Source organism: Microchirus variegatus, assembly GCF_963457635.1.
Source record: "Microchirus variegatus genome assembly, chromosome: 1".
NCBI classification, from domain to species: Eukaryota; Metazoa; Chordata; class Actinopteri; order Pleuronectiformes; family Soleidae; genus Microchirus; species Microchirus variegatus.
The window spans coordinates 14300620-14317954 of record NC_139802.1 but is presented as its reverse complement, the minus strand read 5'-3'; the positions used below and the strand labels follow the sequence as shown (position 1 = coordinate 14317954).

Sequence of the window (17335 nt, the reverse complement as noted above, 5' to 3'; positions counted from 1 at the left end):
CCCTGTTCACTGATGCACACACATATGCACACACACCCTCTCTCCCTCCGTCGGTCCCTCCACACCCCTTCTGTCTCACTCTTTTTCTCCCTCCCCCTGTTTTAATTTCCCAATGTGGTGTCAGAGCTGTAGAAGATGGAGAGGCGAGGCCAAGCCAGAAGACATTCCATTATCTTTTCAGTAGCCATTTACCTCACTGGGAGCACAGACGGGGAGCAGGAGGAAGAAGAGCGAAAGAAACAAAGAACAAACAAAACAATAGCTAAACTAAATGGAGGGGGAGAGGCTTAAATCTGTCCGCCAGTTGAAAGATTAGAGTCGTTTCAGGTCGTGCCTCTTTTCTGTAAGTTTGGATGTGTTTTGATGTGGATGCAGGGGAGAGATAGAGGGCAAGAGAAACAACATGGGTAATTCCTGTGTTTATTAGCTAACGTGTGTATGTTTTGTATGACTCACTGCTTTGATAAGACTTTCAGCACCTCAATCAGAGTGGACAGCTCCTCACTCTACTGTTTTTGTTTGTTGTAATTTTCTATCTAAGCTAACACAGGCAAACAAACTCTGTCTGCTAAAACAGACCTAGTTATAAAGTTGAAATCATCAGTGAACCCTAAGCGCTTTGTCCATGGTCAAGAATAAACTTTTTCAACATGGCTTTAGTTTGGATCCATCTAGATTCAATTATTATGTAATAGCTGCATCTCGTCTTTTGGAAGTATTTTATTCTTGTGTCGGCAGAGAAAAATAGCTTTTCTTTCTTTATATGAAATAATACCAAAGATGCAAAGAAAGAGCAAACTGCAAGAGTTATACATAAAACCCCAGCAGTAATTTGTTTTCCTCAGCTCTTTTCTGCCTCACCACTGACCCCAAATGACTTTATTGACTAAACAGAAGTGAGCAGAATTCTTGAACAGTTGCGGTTTAAATCCCTTAAGATATATGGACCATTTTGCAGCCCCTTTCTGTTTCACCAAATTAAACGTGGCCGTAATCTTTCCGTTCAAATGTCCATAAATTAAAAACCGTCTGTGTTGTCTTACTGCTTCTGATGTGCGTTTGTGTGTGTCTGTGTGCAAAGGTTTTAGTTCCCGGGAGTCAAAGGAGAGCCGTGCTTGAGCCTTTATCACCAGACATGCAGTACAAAGTGACGGTCACACCAGTGTACAGGGATGGACAGGACGGCATCAGCGTCTCTACAATGGGAGCAACATGTAAGCCGCCTCACAACCCTCACACAAACGCACAGAATTATTGAGCACTGGTTTTCTTTCTTTCTCATCTTCCATCAAACAGAGATGCAGCTCCAAGTTAAGCATTACATTAATCGCATGTATGCTCTCATTTCTTGGAGGAGAATGCAAATTTAAGCACTGACGAATACCCTTAATTGTCTTAATGAAGGCCGTTTATAATTACAACAGCTCCTTTCATTAATGAGACTATTAAATTATTTTGCTCTTCTCTAATCTAATTGATTTTCTCAGCCATTCTGGTCATTAACTCTCATGAACAGTCGCCGTTGTCTGCTGGTTCTACAGAGAGCTGATGAAATATGTCATCTTTTTAGACGAGGGTGCTATTGCTCGCCATATTGCAAATAAAAACTTCTTCTCAGCCTGGAAAGTGGAGAGGAAATAAATCAAAGCAGAGACACACTTCATGTGTTTTGTTTTTTTTTGTGGGGGGGGGTTGAGAGGAACTGTCTTCTCAGATAAATCAGTGTCTGTATGAAGTTACAACTTTGTCATAGGTCAAATTCAGCCAAGCCTGGCATTGTCTGAAAAAACCCGACAACCCTGTTTCTGTTTTCAATCACCGTTTTGTCATTTTTTTGGAAAAGCAGACACAGACGTTATTGTACAGCTGTTTGCATCACAGCTGTTTTTGTGTCCTTCCCCTTAATTGGTCCTCTCAGTGCTGGTATTGAAAGGTTTTCATTGGGCCTGCAACAATCAAACAACTGAAATTATTTATTTTTTTGGACCAAGTTTTCTGAATATGGCTTCTTAAATATGCTCTGCTTTCTCGATCACCAAATGACTAAGAACTCAATATGTTTCACCAAACAACTAATATAAAATAACTGACTGATTAAGCAATAGTGAAGAAAATTGAAAGCTGTAGCAAATGAATGTATTCCCCAATCTTCTGCCTTGTCTATGTTGTCTTGTGTTGTGGCAGTGCCACTTTTGTCTCCTAGAAACCTCCATGTGTCAGAAGAGTGGTACAACCGCTTCAGGATCACCTGGGATCCACCTCAGTCTCCAACAGAGGGTTACAGGATTGTTTACCAGCCCATTTATGGTACGCACACACACACACACACATATCCAAAGGGTAAAAATTTCAATGGCAGCGCTCCCAGAATACATCCTTGTAGATGAGAAGATTGTGCAGCTTTTCTTCGTATTGAGTTTTAAAGCAGAACTTTGCAAGTGTGGTCATGGCTCTACAGAGCTCCCCCTTGTGTCCACCACTTTATCCTCACGCTCATACTGCTGTGTATGAGTGTAATGCCGTACAGCAATTTGTGTTTCACACGAGAACCCCAGACTCCGCAAGACCCCCTTATTCTGAGGAATCTGGGTTGGTTAAAAATAAAACGATAACTAGCACTTGCACATGGCAAATAGTCCATATATTTTTGAAAAAACGAAAAGTCAAAATGAAATAAAAGCTAAAACTAATGAAAAATCCAAAAACACTTATAACCTTGGCATTGATCGTTCAAGGCTGGTTTTCCTCTAAAAGACGGGAGTGAAACAGCCCTCTATCTCCCCACAACAAACCGTTTTATCCTCACGATGACTCTGGAGCTGTTACGTTAGGGTAAAAACCCTGCCGAGTTCCACTTTAAACTGTAATTTGTAACATTTAAATAAATATAAACAAAAGTCTATGAGTTTCTGTCTTCCGCAGTAAAGCAGTGTTTAGATCCCATGTCACCCGGTGACATCCTTGCACTGCGCAGAGGAGGTGATTTGTTTTACGTCAAAGAGAAAGAGTCAACAGCAGCATTGTGCTAGTAAAGAGTGACGGCTGCAAACACAAAAACGCTCCTCAGTTCAGAGAATCCATTTTCAGATAAAAGATGCAGCAAACAAATTTCTATTCAGGAAGACCAGACAGAGTCTGTTACACACTGCAGCTTTAATAAAGAAAAGAATGATATTGATATTTAACAGTATATTCCTAACCTCAAACGCATTCTCTTTTATTACAACACCTAATGTGCTCTATCCTCCTAATGCTCCATTATGAGAACTGAGCATTTCGTCTGCCTGTCAACCAAATAACCACTGCTTGCTATGCAGCTCTTCATCTTTTGGCTGTTTACAAAATCCAGCCCGTGTTTACATAAAATAGATAATGCATTTGTTATTATGGGGCAACAATGTAATTTCTCAGTGTTGTCAAGGGGAACGTTGGTGATCTGGAGCTGAAATTATATTCTCTTGCCCAATTATTTATTTATTATCTTGAAGCTTCAGCAAAAAAAAAAGAAAAGAAAAACAAAAAACATTTTCACCAGTCTGCCTCTTCCTTAGTGCTGCTTCAGTCTGATAGTTTTCCATTTCCTGTTTTTAAAACACAATTACTGTGTTTCTGAGGATCTGGCTTCAAGCAGGCGAGCTGCAGTCATCTCATTGTAGACGATAAGTTGAAGGGGAAATATAATTTCAGCAGGCTGGAGAATCTTGGTATCTGCAGTGTCAGGAAAAGTGCATGTGTATGCAAAATATACCTACACACACTGTACACTGTACATCTGCTGTACATATTTGACATTTATATACAGTAATAGTGCTACAGTGGACTTTGTTGTAAAGATAATGCTGATTTTCATTCTTTTTTAAAATGTTTTCCTTTATACATTTGTTTCTTTTTCCAGTGTTTTGTTGTAGTTATATGTAAATGTTGCAAATATTAGGATTACAATCTTTGTAGTAGTGTGAGAGATGATGTTTACCTGTGCAACTCTGTGTACAATTTTGAGTATCTTCAATGTTGGACTGGTGCATACATGTGTATTTGTGCAGGTTTGTATATGTAGTTGATCGTAAGCGTGTCTAGGTCTATGTGCTGTCAGCTTAAATATACACTTCAAACTTGATACAAGCTAACAGAGTCTAGGGCAACATGATAGGACAAAAAGGTAGAAATACAAAAACACATTAAAATGTCTGAAGCTGTAGCTGCATTAGTTAGTGATCCATGTAGAAAATATTAAAAACAAAAAATAAAACCGTTCTATTGCACTGCAGATTTGATTCATGATGAATAAATGAACTCGGCAGCAAACCCTGATCCAGAAAACTTCAACTTTAAATGGACATGAAAATGCTTTTACAGATGAATCTTTGTGTATTTCATAAAATCGCTAAATCATTCCTTGATTTCCTCTATCCTTCCTGTCTGGGTTTTTACGTGCATGTGTGTGTGTGTTTCTCAGTTCCAGGACCAGTTTTGGAGATGACAGTGGGTGAAGATGTGAACTCCGTGCTCCTGTGGAATCTGTTAAGTGGGACAGAATACAGCGTTCAAGTGACAGCGTCCTACCCAACAGGACAGAGTGAGCCGCAGCTGGCGAACGCTAAAACCTGTGAGTGTCCTCCTCACACACCTGAAAAGACCACTTATTCTTACACTTACAGATATTAAAGCTGAACATTGCAAGTCTCCCTTGTTGGCGAACACAAGCCATGGAGCCATCTCCATTGCCAACAACTCACAGAAAACAAACCAGCAATGGACTTTGTTCATAAAAATGGTCGAATAAACACTTTTACAACAATGCCAAATACATAGAGAACAGAGAATTTATCCCAAAGATACAAATGAAACAGCAAGTGTGTGCAGAGAGAGTGGAGACATCCCCCAAATCTCCAAGGACTGTGGAGCTGTTCAATTTCGGTAAAAATACTGCATTTTTACTCCACTTTAAAGGGGAGATATGATATCTTATTGCATTCCTCATTTGGCGGTGTTGTATGAGTAGGATCACAGATTTAAATATTTAATTGAGCTTTAACTTCTTGCAAGTCAAACCAGATACATTTTTGGAATGCATCTCTCTAAAGTCAGCATAGTGGAGGTTTCAACAGCACTGAGTTTATTCAGTCTAAATATGTCACAAAGGAGTTTGATTATTAGAAAGGGAAGGTGGAAGCAGCAGCAGCTGCAGAGCAAACTAGGGTGAAGGAAGTGGGAAAGGTGCAACATGCATATTAATCACCTACTGATACAATATGATCTAATTTAGACTTGAGAAAACAGAGAGAATAATATGCTGTACCACAGTCAGCCAGTGAGAATGATCGTTAAAGGGGTCATATTATACCCTATTTCTCCAAGTTAAACTAGTTCCCTGGTGTCCTAATGAACATGTCTGTGACATGCTTTGGTCACAATACCATAAGGATGAAGCACCACAGCAGTTCAATTACCCTGTCAAAACAGCCCTGTTCAGAACGCTCTGTTTAGTAGTATCTCTTTAGGGCAACCTTAAAGGTCCACCTGAAAAAACAGTAAAATTAAACTTATGGGACAGGAAATGACATCAGCTACAGAGGCTACTGGGAGCTAACAGCAGATAGCATTTGGAAAAGTGATCATTTGCAGGCTCTAGCAGGCACATTGCCGTCATATATCACATGTATCCACTGGACAGATAAATCCTCTGAGGCTGGAAGTTTGTGTAGAACTCTGTGCTGCACTGTGGAGCCAAGAATAGAACTTTTCACGGACTTCCGGTTTTCAGATACCGTTGCCCTCGCCCACACTCTTGTGTGTTTTACGGACAAAGCGGATCTCCACGAGACAACAATTTGTACAAAACGTATTGTTTCTCTATAACAATGAGGAAACGAGATATATATATATATATATAGAATGATATAGAATGATATGATATAGAATGATACATGGGTTATTCGGTATAGGTCCACTTTGTTATCGATCACCAAACATTTATCTTATGCATTGTACTAATTATGTGCTGTCCCAGACAACAGATGACAAAAAAGAAAGACCTCAACCAACAAGTGTAAAACAATTGTGCTCACGACAAAAAGGTGTTTTAGGTTTTTCATGACCTTTTGTCATGGTCTTGCAACATTTTCTGACAGATGACCATCTCACAGCGTGCCTGCTATCATGACCTACATTTACCAACGAGCAAATAAAGATGCAACATTTAATACACATTGGTCAACGGGACATTGCCAAAAACCAAAGAAGCTTATGTTTTTGAAAAACTACTCAACTCAATCTCCTTTTGCAAAATTGGCATCCAAGGTTGGCCTGTTTTTCTACAGCCATGACTGAGACGGCATTCTCCTCTTCCTCTGCCTCTATTTTGGATTTTCCTTTGCACACGTAAAAAAGAAGAATAATTGCCACAGCATGATTCATCCGTTCCTGTTGTTTACCACTTGTGCGTGCCAATATTTTTAACTTGTGCCGTAGCCCAAGATTCACGAGAAATCATTATATAGTTCACATACATCATTCTCAATGTCGCACTTTGATTTATTTTAAAAACGTAAAAGCAGACAAAAAGAGAATTAACCCAAAAAGACTACATACAGCAAGGATGATCAGTATATAAACAATATATAATAATGCAGACAGTATTCTTTAACACATGAGCAATTTGTTGTAAGATGAGAAACGGATTGTTTTGAAATAAACCAAATGATGACGCAGAGTCACAGAAGTGTGTTGCTGAATACCTTTAATCACACAGTCTGTCAGAGACTTTAGGCACCTCCTGTTTGTCGTTCATTATGTGTGTGTGTGTATCATCCCCCCCTTTACCTTAAAATCTCCCAATTTAGTTTGGATTTACTGTTTAAGTGGCCAGGTGGAATTTACCAAATGGCAGCACAAACTAATGTTCTCAAGTTGGATATCTCTGCTTAAAAATCCCATGCATGTTTATTTATGCAGCAAAGTTTTACTTTTTAGAAAATTGCAGAGAAAGATTATGTTTTGGGTCTTTTTTTTTTTTTTTTTTTTTTTTTTTTTTACACGTTCACCAGTTAAGGGGGTGGGGTGGTTTTGATGTCTCTGACATGCAGATTTTTTCCATTTAATTTCACTGCAGTGATGTCGGATCCTTCTTCTTTTCTCTAATCATCCCCCTGGAGGATGAGTGACAGTTCCCACATGCCTTCCTGCCTCTGTAAAGCTCTCATCATGAAATACACTTTCATAATGAGATAAAGATAAAGTACGCATGTAGATTCATCAGCTCCCCATATTTAAACTTAACAGGCTGGCCTGCTTTAGCCACGAGGATGGTGCCTTAACTGTCCACCCTACCAAATTGAACACATACAGTGATTTCATGAGCGTCATTTAAAGCTACACAAATTTAATTTGTTGCGTATAATGACGCGATGTGCACAGGCTTCTCACAGCCACATTTCCCTGTAGTTTGTTTTTCTTCACTGTTGGCCAGCTTTTAATATATCCCACTACTAAATATTCAGTACAACACATATTCTCTGTCATATTCAAATAATTCACAGAGCACTGATAGATTTTGAGAGATGTCAGATTTCCCCATATTACAGAGTGGAGTTAAATTATTTGCCCATATTTGCACTCTAGAGGAATTCAGATTTATTAAGGAAATGATTGGTCATTTTTCACTGGAATAAAATTATTTACAGTAAGACATATCCCAGGGTTCTCTGTGTTAATTGCAGCCTCGCCACTGGAGCCAAATGGCATGTTTGCGCCAATAAATTATACTCGTATGTGGCATAGAGAGATAACTATTGGGACCTACTATTTCCCATTAATGAAGAATTAGTTTGTGTTTAGCTGCTAGTGCTTTGGGTTTATTTCCACTGGACCATTGCTGTGGTGCTTAGTCAGGGCTGCCTGAAGAAAAAGTGTAAAATTCACGTCAGGATATGAAAGTAATGTGTTTTTTAAAGACTTAAAAAAAGAGCTTGTTTGACTTGAACTCATCATGCAGTGGCAGAATGAAGAAATAATGGAAGAAACTGAGGGAGTGGAGATTGTGAAGGCAGATGAGTGCAAATATTTGGTTTCAAGCCAGCACCAGTTTTATATTTGTGATACTGCTTTCACTCTGACCTTTAGACATCAAATGAACTTTAACCACTGGGAATGCTTGATTTACTTTTCTTTAATTGTACTTTCTATCAACTTTTTCATCATTTTATCTTCCTGTTTCCAGGTCTTTTGTGTCCCATGTGTTTCTTATATGCTTACACTTTCACAATGGTTCTTTTCATGCTGTGCAGTATAGATAGATTTGTTGGTGATGTAGGGCAGATTATAAAAATGACTCTGCGGGAATAAAACACAAATGTGTTTTTTCTCACATCAACACTGTTGACCAGTTGCAGTCAGCATATAAAATACTGTGCAAAGAGTGTGAATATTTGACGAGCCAGCTTTTGCATACAGGGCAATTGAGTTCACATAGTTGTGTTGCTCATGAACAGACTGTTTTCCTGTGCGAACATTCCACACAGATTTTATTTGCTGAAAATGGCGACCTAACACAATTGTAAGCCACTCGGCGCCATTTGTGTTTTACATAAAAAACAAAATAACATTTAAAATTTGAACCAAACCCAATCATAGCATAAATAAAACCGAATGCAGCAGAATAAAAAGAGAGAGAAGGAAAACAAAAAGTTGGACTAAAATGGAGCATAAAGCAATATTTTACTTTAAAATTGTTAAAAGAACGTGCAGAAGATTAACCCCTTAAGGTATGCACCAAGAAAAAAGTAAAGGAAAATGTATTCATTTTACAGCTCACAATAATTGTGAGCTAATAACGAAATGTATTATTTGACCAAGATGTCAATTACTTGATTGTTTATGAAGCGATTTGTTTTACTCCAGGTTGAATTGTACCTGCAACCAGAAGTCATCTCCTCAAACTCATCAGTGTTTGAGGTAATGAATGTGTTGGGGTTTGTCTGACAATCGACTTGTTTGTCTGGATGTCAAATCTTTTCGCCGGACTCCAATGAGCTTGGAGCAGGTGTTTACAATGTAGCACAGACTGTTTCTGCCCACTCAATACCTTTTTTTAAACCTGGATTTAAAAATAATCCTTTCACTTTCACTGGTAGCTTGTTCCACTTGCTGGTTCAAACTCTGGGCTCAACTATCTGATGTCATTAGATTGATTGTAGGGATTTGTACTGTAGGTACAAATATAAACACACCAACATACATTATCAGCATTTTTATGATGTTGTGTATCTGTGTGTGTATGAGAGTGAGTCAGAGAGTGTGTGTGTGTGTGTGTGTGTCCATGTTATTGAAAGGCATGGGGCCTTGTCATGGTCCTGGCATAAAATATCCATTTACTGGTGCAAGAGAAGAGCCAAATGTATTTCATACCATCAGCAAATTTTGTTAACACGAAGGACAGAAGGAAAGAGGGAGGAGGAGGAGGGAGAGGGAGAAGTCCCCTTTGAGGTTTTATTGCCTTTTGTGCACTGGAGTCTCACTATTAAATAGGCTTCAGTTATTTAAATTGCTTATGGTGTTGTGCACTTTGCTGCATTGTGCCTTGTTGACAGTTAAACATCAAGGCTGACTAATTTTGTGGCTTAATGGTTTGTTTGAACTGATAAAGTCAGTATCGATGCATTTTTCACATTTACAGTGTAATGTTTCTGCATTCCAGTCGACCTGAGGTGTGTGACGAATGTATGACGCAGACGGATCAAACCCTAATGTTAATGTGAACTGCTGTACTGCTGTACTCATGCAAAATCAACTTCACAACGTCACAATGCGCTAAATTCCTGGAATTGTTGCCTAGCAGAGCTCCACTTTGTCCATAAAACACACAAGCAGTGCTGGCGAGGGCAACGGTATCTGAAAACCAAAAGTCCGCGAAAAGTTCTATCCTTGGCTCCACAGTGCAGCACAGAGTTCTACACAAACTCCCAGCCTCAGAGGATTTATCTGTCCAGCGGATACATGTTATATATGACGGCAATGTGCCTGCTAGAGCCTGCAAATGATCAGTTTTCCAAATGCTAAAGTCTCACAGTAGCCTCTGTGGCTGATGTCATTTCCTGTTCCTTAAATTTCCCTTTCCTTTTTTTTTTTTTATTATTTTTTTAAGTAGGGTATAATATAAGTCCTTTAACTTTAAGCTTTTCATGTGGTCGTCAATCAGGTCAAAATGCGACCCAACAACACATGTTATACAGTTTAATGTAATGGCCTTTTAACCAGCAGTCTTGACCAACATAGAGTTATTTGGTGCAGAATTAGAAGCTCACATGTTCTGTGTTGAAGTTTAGTAAACTGTTTGTCAGAAATTTTTTTGAACAAGAGAGAACTTAAAACAAATCTGTTAAAACTAAATAATTTAAATTTAAATAACATTTTAAGGTAACTTTTTAACTTAATAATGTTAAACTTCTGTAAATTACACGCAGGTTGTAGTTAATCTGCTGTGCCCATGTACGGATTGCTTGGTCTGTGATTATCTCGTCAACTTCGAGAGCATCACCACATTAAATCTGAGTGATGAGCTGAGATGAGTTATGTGTTGTGCTCGTGCCTGTTGATCATTTCATCTATGATTAAACAATGTATAAATCATATTTTATGTCCAAAAATGTAGTATAATTTTAATCTTACCCACGCACATACATGAAAATACTGCCTTATTTTGTAAGTCAGAGATCTTATATGACAGGTTATTTTCCTTCTGTGCTATATAAATCTTTCTGTCGTGTTCTTGTCTCTCTCCAGTGTTCCTCGGTGTCTCTGGCGTGTCGACCTACCAGGTTCAACACAACAGCATGTGTGTCCAATGGCAGCCTCTTCTACACGCCACACTGTATAGAGTCTCCATACAGTCTCCACTCAGTAAGTACATTTAAAAAAAAACTTTATTTTCTCATGTGCTTATGATTGAGCTCCTTTAAATCACTTTAAATTTTAATCCTCTGCACTGTGCATTATTGTTTTATGCGGCACTAACCTATTCTAACTTTTTTATTATTCTTTACAATGTCTTATTAATAATTTAGTTATAATTGGGTTTTGTTCAAAATGTACATTTTAAATGTTATTTCCTTTTTTATGTGAAGCTCAGTGAGTTGCCCTCGTGTATGAGACAAATAAAGCTGCCTTGTCTTGCTGCTGTCGTGAGTGTATGAACAGAGTAAATTTCTCGATTTTAGTGTTTTCATTAGATTTTCTCTTTGTTTATGACAAAGAGAATCTTACTTCCAGCCTCAGCATTTCTGAGCTTATTCTGCTTCCTCAAAAATATCATTAAATTAACGGTCAAGTATTACCAAAGTATTACCAAGGGTGGGCTAAAACTTTTTCTTCTCATACATATCAATTGAAGCTCAGCTTGTGTGTGAGACAGCACAGAATAGTTTTTTTTTTATTTCACTGCGGTGAGAGAGACAGCGATTGGATAAATACAGCAAAATTGTCACCTCCGGTGAAGCTCAGCATCTCTGGGAGTCAATGGAACAGTGGGTGGGTGCATGATGAGTGGAGCAGGATTGACAGTGTTGTAGAATACAACACAGGACACTGGTTTCTTCTAAAAACACATAGCAGATATGCTGTGTGTTATTTGCCCATTTCTCTTTGTACATATTGTACACTGTAAATAAAATCGCAATTATAGCATTTCCTTGTTTCACTTTTACATAATTATCACTTATCCATGTTCCAGTTGTTTGTTTGTTCATTCATTTTTATCAACATCAGGGGACGGAGAGCACAATGTATTAAAATTACGGGGGCCTGAAATTAGCTTCCCTTGTTTCAAAGAGCAGCAGCAGCAGCCAAAAACTCTAGGCTTAGTTTTGGGGAGCAAAGAGTAGTTGTAGAACAAATGCACAGACACACAGTTGTATGTACACCTGTACTTTATTTGTCAGCATTTCATGTTGTTTGTGAAAAAGGCTTTTGCCAGCTTGGGTGACAGAATTTTTACTAGACTTGTGATATTTCGTGAACAGGCTGCGTTCAGCTCTTATAGATTTACAAAAAAAAAAAAAGTAACACAAAGATGAGTACGTGCAGGACTGAATTTGTGTTTATGCCACAGTCATGTTTCAGTCATCTGGAGTTTTGCTGATATGAGGATCTAAGGAAATAAATGTGACATAATTCTGTCAGTCTCGCTTGGCAGCGATTTACACTTAAAGGGATTTTCATCAATCTCTTGGTTTGCAGAGAGAAATTTAGATTTGATATGCCAACACAATCTCTGCCCAAGAAACAGCATGGAGGGGGGGGGGACTGCCTTGTGAATATTCACTGCAAAAGAAATAAAGCAAGGCTGGATGTGTGACCTTTAGAGTGTGTTTATTGTTCAGATTACTCACTTATTAAATGTTAAGAGATGAAGGTGCAGGAAGAAAAGCAGAAACAAAGGAAGGGTCTCGGTGTAATTAATCAAATAAATTAGCTTTGTTGTATTTTGTTTACTTTATTTTCTTTTTACTTTATTTTGAACATAACATAACCTTTTGTGCAGTTTGTCCAGTATTCAGAGCTGGTCTTTATATCACAGTATATAACTTTAAGTTCTTTTTTTTCCCCAGTGCAGCACAGATTCATATAAAATCTTTCAGTATAAAAACACTGTTAAAACAGTGACTGCATTCTTGACATGGTCAGCTGTACCTTGCATTTAACAGACCGCTTTAAGAGCAAAGATTTCTGCTTATATTGTTTTATTCATCCAGTGTCAACACTTTTTTTTAAAGATCACACTGCAGTGGCAAAGGATTTTTCACCTGTATGCAAAACCTCTTTCGAGAGATGCAGATGCTGAGTATGTGACTGTACATGATGGCAAATCATGTACAGTCACATACTTCTGTGACTGTACAGAAGTACAGAAGACTTCTGCTCAGCAAATTCTTAACTCGTGTGACCTTCACCACTAAATGTCATGGACATGGGCTTTCACACTGATGGCTCTGTAGCATGTGTCGTGTTCTGCGTCCTGCCTTTTATAAGGTATGTTAATGTTAGTGCAGCTGTGTGAACACTTTAGTTGGGCTTTAAAGATTTGGTTTAATCCGTGCAGAGTCGTCCATCTCTTTAAACTCCTCCTCCGATGGAGAAGTGGTCGCCTCTCAGTGACAACTGTTTTCTTTTAAACCTTATGTATGGCTGTTCCTGCATGGACGACAGGCTAATTTGTCACCCTCCAAAATGAGAGACGCATTAGGAAATAGAATTAGACTAATGAAAGTGAGTAATGGCAGCTATTATAGTCTGTGTGGTGTGTGTCCGGCTGCCAACATATACTCATTAATTTTTTGTTGCTTTCTGATGATGTCTGTCCCTTTCTGGCTTTTCCAAACAAACATGAAATTGAAAACCTATTCAGTCTGTAATCCAAAGGAAATCTTTATTTATATTACAATAAGCCCAGATAATTAAGTAGATTTGATGACTTTGATACAAACTGGAAAACTGAGTGAAATATTGAGCTGTAAATCAAATTTACTCAAATCCTTATTTTACCCCCAAAATGATGACAATATAATAATCGCTGTTATTAATGCAGACATTGACGCTGGTGTTTTTGTCTACAGTTTGAGGCAAGACTTTTAAAAACCTGTTTGCATCTCCAGATGTTGCTTTTGTGCTTCAGCAACTAGCCATGACTTTGCCCTTGAGCAAGGCATTTGTTACCTGACGCTTGCTTATATCCAACTTTGACAGAAAGTAATTAAATCGAGCCGCTCCTGGGCCTTAGCGTGTGCAGAGCATGGCTGAGTGAAGACGTGTGCTCCGCTCTGTGACGAGTCAAATTGAAACCTGAACTTATTATGATTTTATGGCTCTTGACCTGAACTTCATGTCATATCTTTTGATTTGTCGTTTGCTTGCAGATGGCCAAAGGCAGGAGGTGAGTCTGGGAGGTGGCAGTTCTCGACAGTGCTTCTATGACCTCACGCCTGGCAGTCAATACCAGATCAGCGTTCACACACAAATGCAAGAAATGGAAGGTCCCTCGGTCTCCATCACCGACATGACATGTACGTTGCAAATGTCTGATATACAGTATCGTAAATTATCATGTTCTCGTTGTTGGATTTGCCCTCAGAACAGAAATAATTATGTGCAACTTTGGCTTGTAGTTTCCCCCCCATTTATTTAAGTATTTAATTATTTTGACGAGGTCGACTCACCCGCTCCTCTCGACCTTCTTCAGTTTTATTTCATTGGTCCAAGGTCCAGTGTGTAAGAATGAGTGAAACTGTAGAGTGTAACAAATAGAGGACTCTCTGCTAACCCTCTCCATTCTCAAGCACATTAAGGAACTACAGTGGCCTTCACATACCAGAGAGCATGTTGTTCTTCTTCATTTGCATGTTAAAGCTTCTGCTCCAAACCTCCAAACGCATGGTTTGTCCTTTTGTCAAAGGCTACAAAAAACACCTTGGAAGTGGATCATACTCTTTTATAAACCTACTCATGGGTAGTGTATCCAGTAAATCCCCGTAAATGTTACACGCTGGACCTTTAAACCTTAGTTTCACCTATAACTCATCTGCAGTTATTCTCTCTCTTTTTCCATCTGTCCATCTGCCCCAGCCGTAGTCACCTTCAAACGATCTGCTACATCTCTGCAGCTTTCTCTTCTACCTCCAACTTCCGTCCCTGTGATCTCTATCTTTCTCTCCCTCTCTCTCTCTCTGTCTTGTAGTGAAGATAGATTCTGCTGTTGCAGTTCATTGATCAGCCAATGAGCTGAGGTGAAGCACACAGCTCTAGGGATCAGAGGAAGCTCAGCTCACAAGCGGGGCTACCGATAAATGGATAGATACGCGCACACGCGCACACATACACAACTTCAAAACTTAAATCCATTCTGAATGAGAATTCAATTCAAGAGTATTGGTGACAGATCCGCAGTCTGGAAGACGTGTTAAGATGGTTTCCTTAACTAAGTAAAAATTTATAAATCCACCACATGCATACTATACATACCATTACAAGTACTCTAATCTTCCGTTTAAGAAGCGATGCTTGTTTTATGATGCTATTTTTTAAATGAGTTAAGGTGTGATGCTTGATGTTGTTGCCAGTGGAGCTGAGGATTGAAACTACTTAATATCATGCTGGGTAGTTTAGTTTACAGCAAGATTTATTTTAATAAATGTTCTCATCTTACAGATGCAAAATCTCCACAACTACACTGTGTCATTTACATTTTATTGGTGTAAAATGTTAAAATATGTAGTAAAGTAGTCTATAAAACACACATGAAGTACTTACTGTAAAACACAGATATTTTGATATTTAGACAGTAAAGAAACAGCAGATGCAGAGAGCGACATTAACAACTATCACGTTGAGCTAGTTCTAAACCACAGAAAGTCCCAAGTGTTTATATTTGTCATCAAGCAATAATTCCAACACATTATGCACAAATTGATTACAACTGATGATGGAAATGATCACATTATCTACTTTTGTGAAATATAGGCCTCAAATGTGGCAAGTCGCCCGTGTTTGTTAGATGATTTACTTGCTGTTCGCCCGTTTGACAGAGCCCACTGATTTTTGCAAAGTAATTGCCTTGGCACTGAGGCATACCTTAACCCGCGGCTGTTTTTGGACTCTGAAAAACAGCCTCTGGTCAGACACATACTGATGAAAATCGCAACTTATAGGAGGAAGAAAAGAGAGCCAGAGCATATGGAGAGAAAGTAGACAGCCAAAGTTTGACAACTGGAGATACAGCAGTAAAAAACACAACAGTGGAATTGCTCATGTACCTCCAGGATGTAAACACAGATTGGACCAGAAATCTTCTCGCTGGAAAGGTTTCACTGTAAATGTCCCCGACAACTGTGCAAGGAAGGAGATTTAGGAAACTTTCAGGTTAATAGAAACAAGCAAGTGCTGTCACTCATGTTGTCGGCTTATTGACTGTGTGTGTGTGTGTGTGTGTGTGTGTGTGTGTGGGATGGGGATTGGTCATGCCAGTGTGGTCAGTAGACAAACTGGGCGATGGTGCTACTTGTCTCTGCCATCATGATTGATGACCTGTTTTTGTTCACGTCCATCTCTGTGTCCAGTGCCGGCTCCCACTCAGGCTCCGACTGAACCTCCCACTACAGAGCCTCCCCCCACCATCCCGCCGGCTAAGGAAGGTGAGCAAGATGCTAAACACAGACACACACTTATGCAAGTGTTATCTTGTGAAGTTGGAACTATGAACCGTAACTATGTACAAAACTAAATGCAGAAAAATACAAATTATTATTAGTTTATGTTTATATATATTTTTGTTATATTTATCATATGCAGTTTTCCAGTACAACCACCCTTGGTTTTTTAATAGAACAGTTATGCCATGTCATTGTCATTGTGGTCTAAATAAAATTGTGTGTACTAATAATGACCACAACTCCCTGAAATGATGTACCTACTAGAAAGACCATAGAGCTCATTTTGACAATTCATGGGTTATTTGTATGTAATATCAATAAATAAAGTGCAATCTGAAAATAAATAGATATGTAATGTGAATATAGATGATGATTAACATGATGACACATTGTGAATTGTGAGAAAATGTATTAACTGACCAACAAAAACATTAATTTAGTTAATTTTTTTGATATAAAGATATATTTAGGGACCTCGTACACAAAAGTGACGAGGAACCTATTGTTATTCAAGGAACTATTATTTTTATTTATAACTCAAAAGAAATTCATTGTTTCTTAAGCTTTATGAGGTCATAAGACTATTATTAAATTACCTGACTTTGGTCACGAGTTAATGCCTAAGGATTACCATTTACTGTATTGAAAAAGCCTAAATAAGTGGACTTGAGGCTGCAACAGTAAACAACTCATGTGGGTCCAAATGCTCTCATTGTGGATGAATCCTTGAAATGTTTCAACAAGCCCAGATAAATGACAAACAAAGGGTGAGAGGTCCCTAGTCAGACTCTTCACCCTCTCCCATGTTCCTGTCTGATGGGCTTAGATTAATGATGTTTTGCCAGACAAACTCCTCAGACATGAACCGACACACCTGCTGAGCCCATCTCTAATCATTTCTATCTGTGTCTGACCTTTGTCAGACCAGTGTCCCTGTCTGTAGTGACAGGCAACCTTTACTCTGGACAGAACCAGAGGACAAGGGTGTGTGTCGCCTGTGACTAGAGTGATGGACAGGATGATCGAATGGATAAGGCAGCAGACCTGGGGAGAAAGTGCCCCTGTGCATGGTTTAGGGTTAAAGACAAATGCACGTTTTGTTTGAAGTGACATTGGTCTTTATTTAACTGTGTCATATC

At 38.7% G+C, this 17335-nt stretch overlaps 1 protein-coding gene across 1 annotated transcript in view; it reads left to right on the top strand.

The window, feature by feature from the left end:
- col14a1a (collagen, type XIV, alpha 1a) overlaps positions 1 to 17335 on the top strand; it is a 109455-nt gene that overhangs the window by 30254 nt on the left and 61866 nt on the right. The window contains exons 16-21 of the mRNA XM_083898982.1: positions 1082 to 1214; positions 2185 to 2307; positions 4457 to 4606; positions 10780 to 10896; positions 13908 to 14054; positions 16104 to 16178. Coding sequence (XP_083755108.1) covers positions 1082 to 1214; positions 2185 to 2307; positions 4457 to 4606; positions 10780 to 10896; positions 13908 to 14054; positions 16104 to 16178 — 745 coding nt within the window. The remainder of the gene's footprint in view (positions 1 to 1081; positions 1215 to 2184; positions 2308 to 4456; positions 4607 to 10779; positions 10897 to 13907; positions 14055 to 16103; positions 16179 to 17335) is intronic.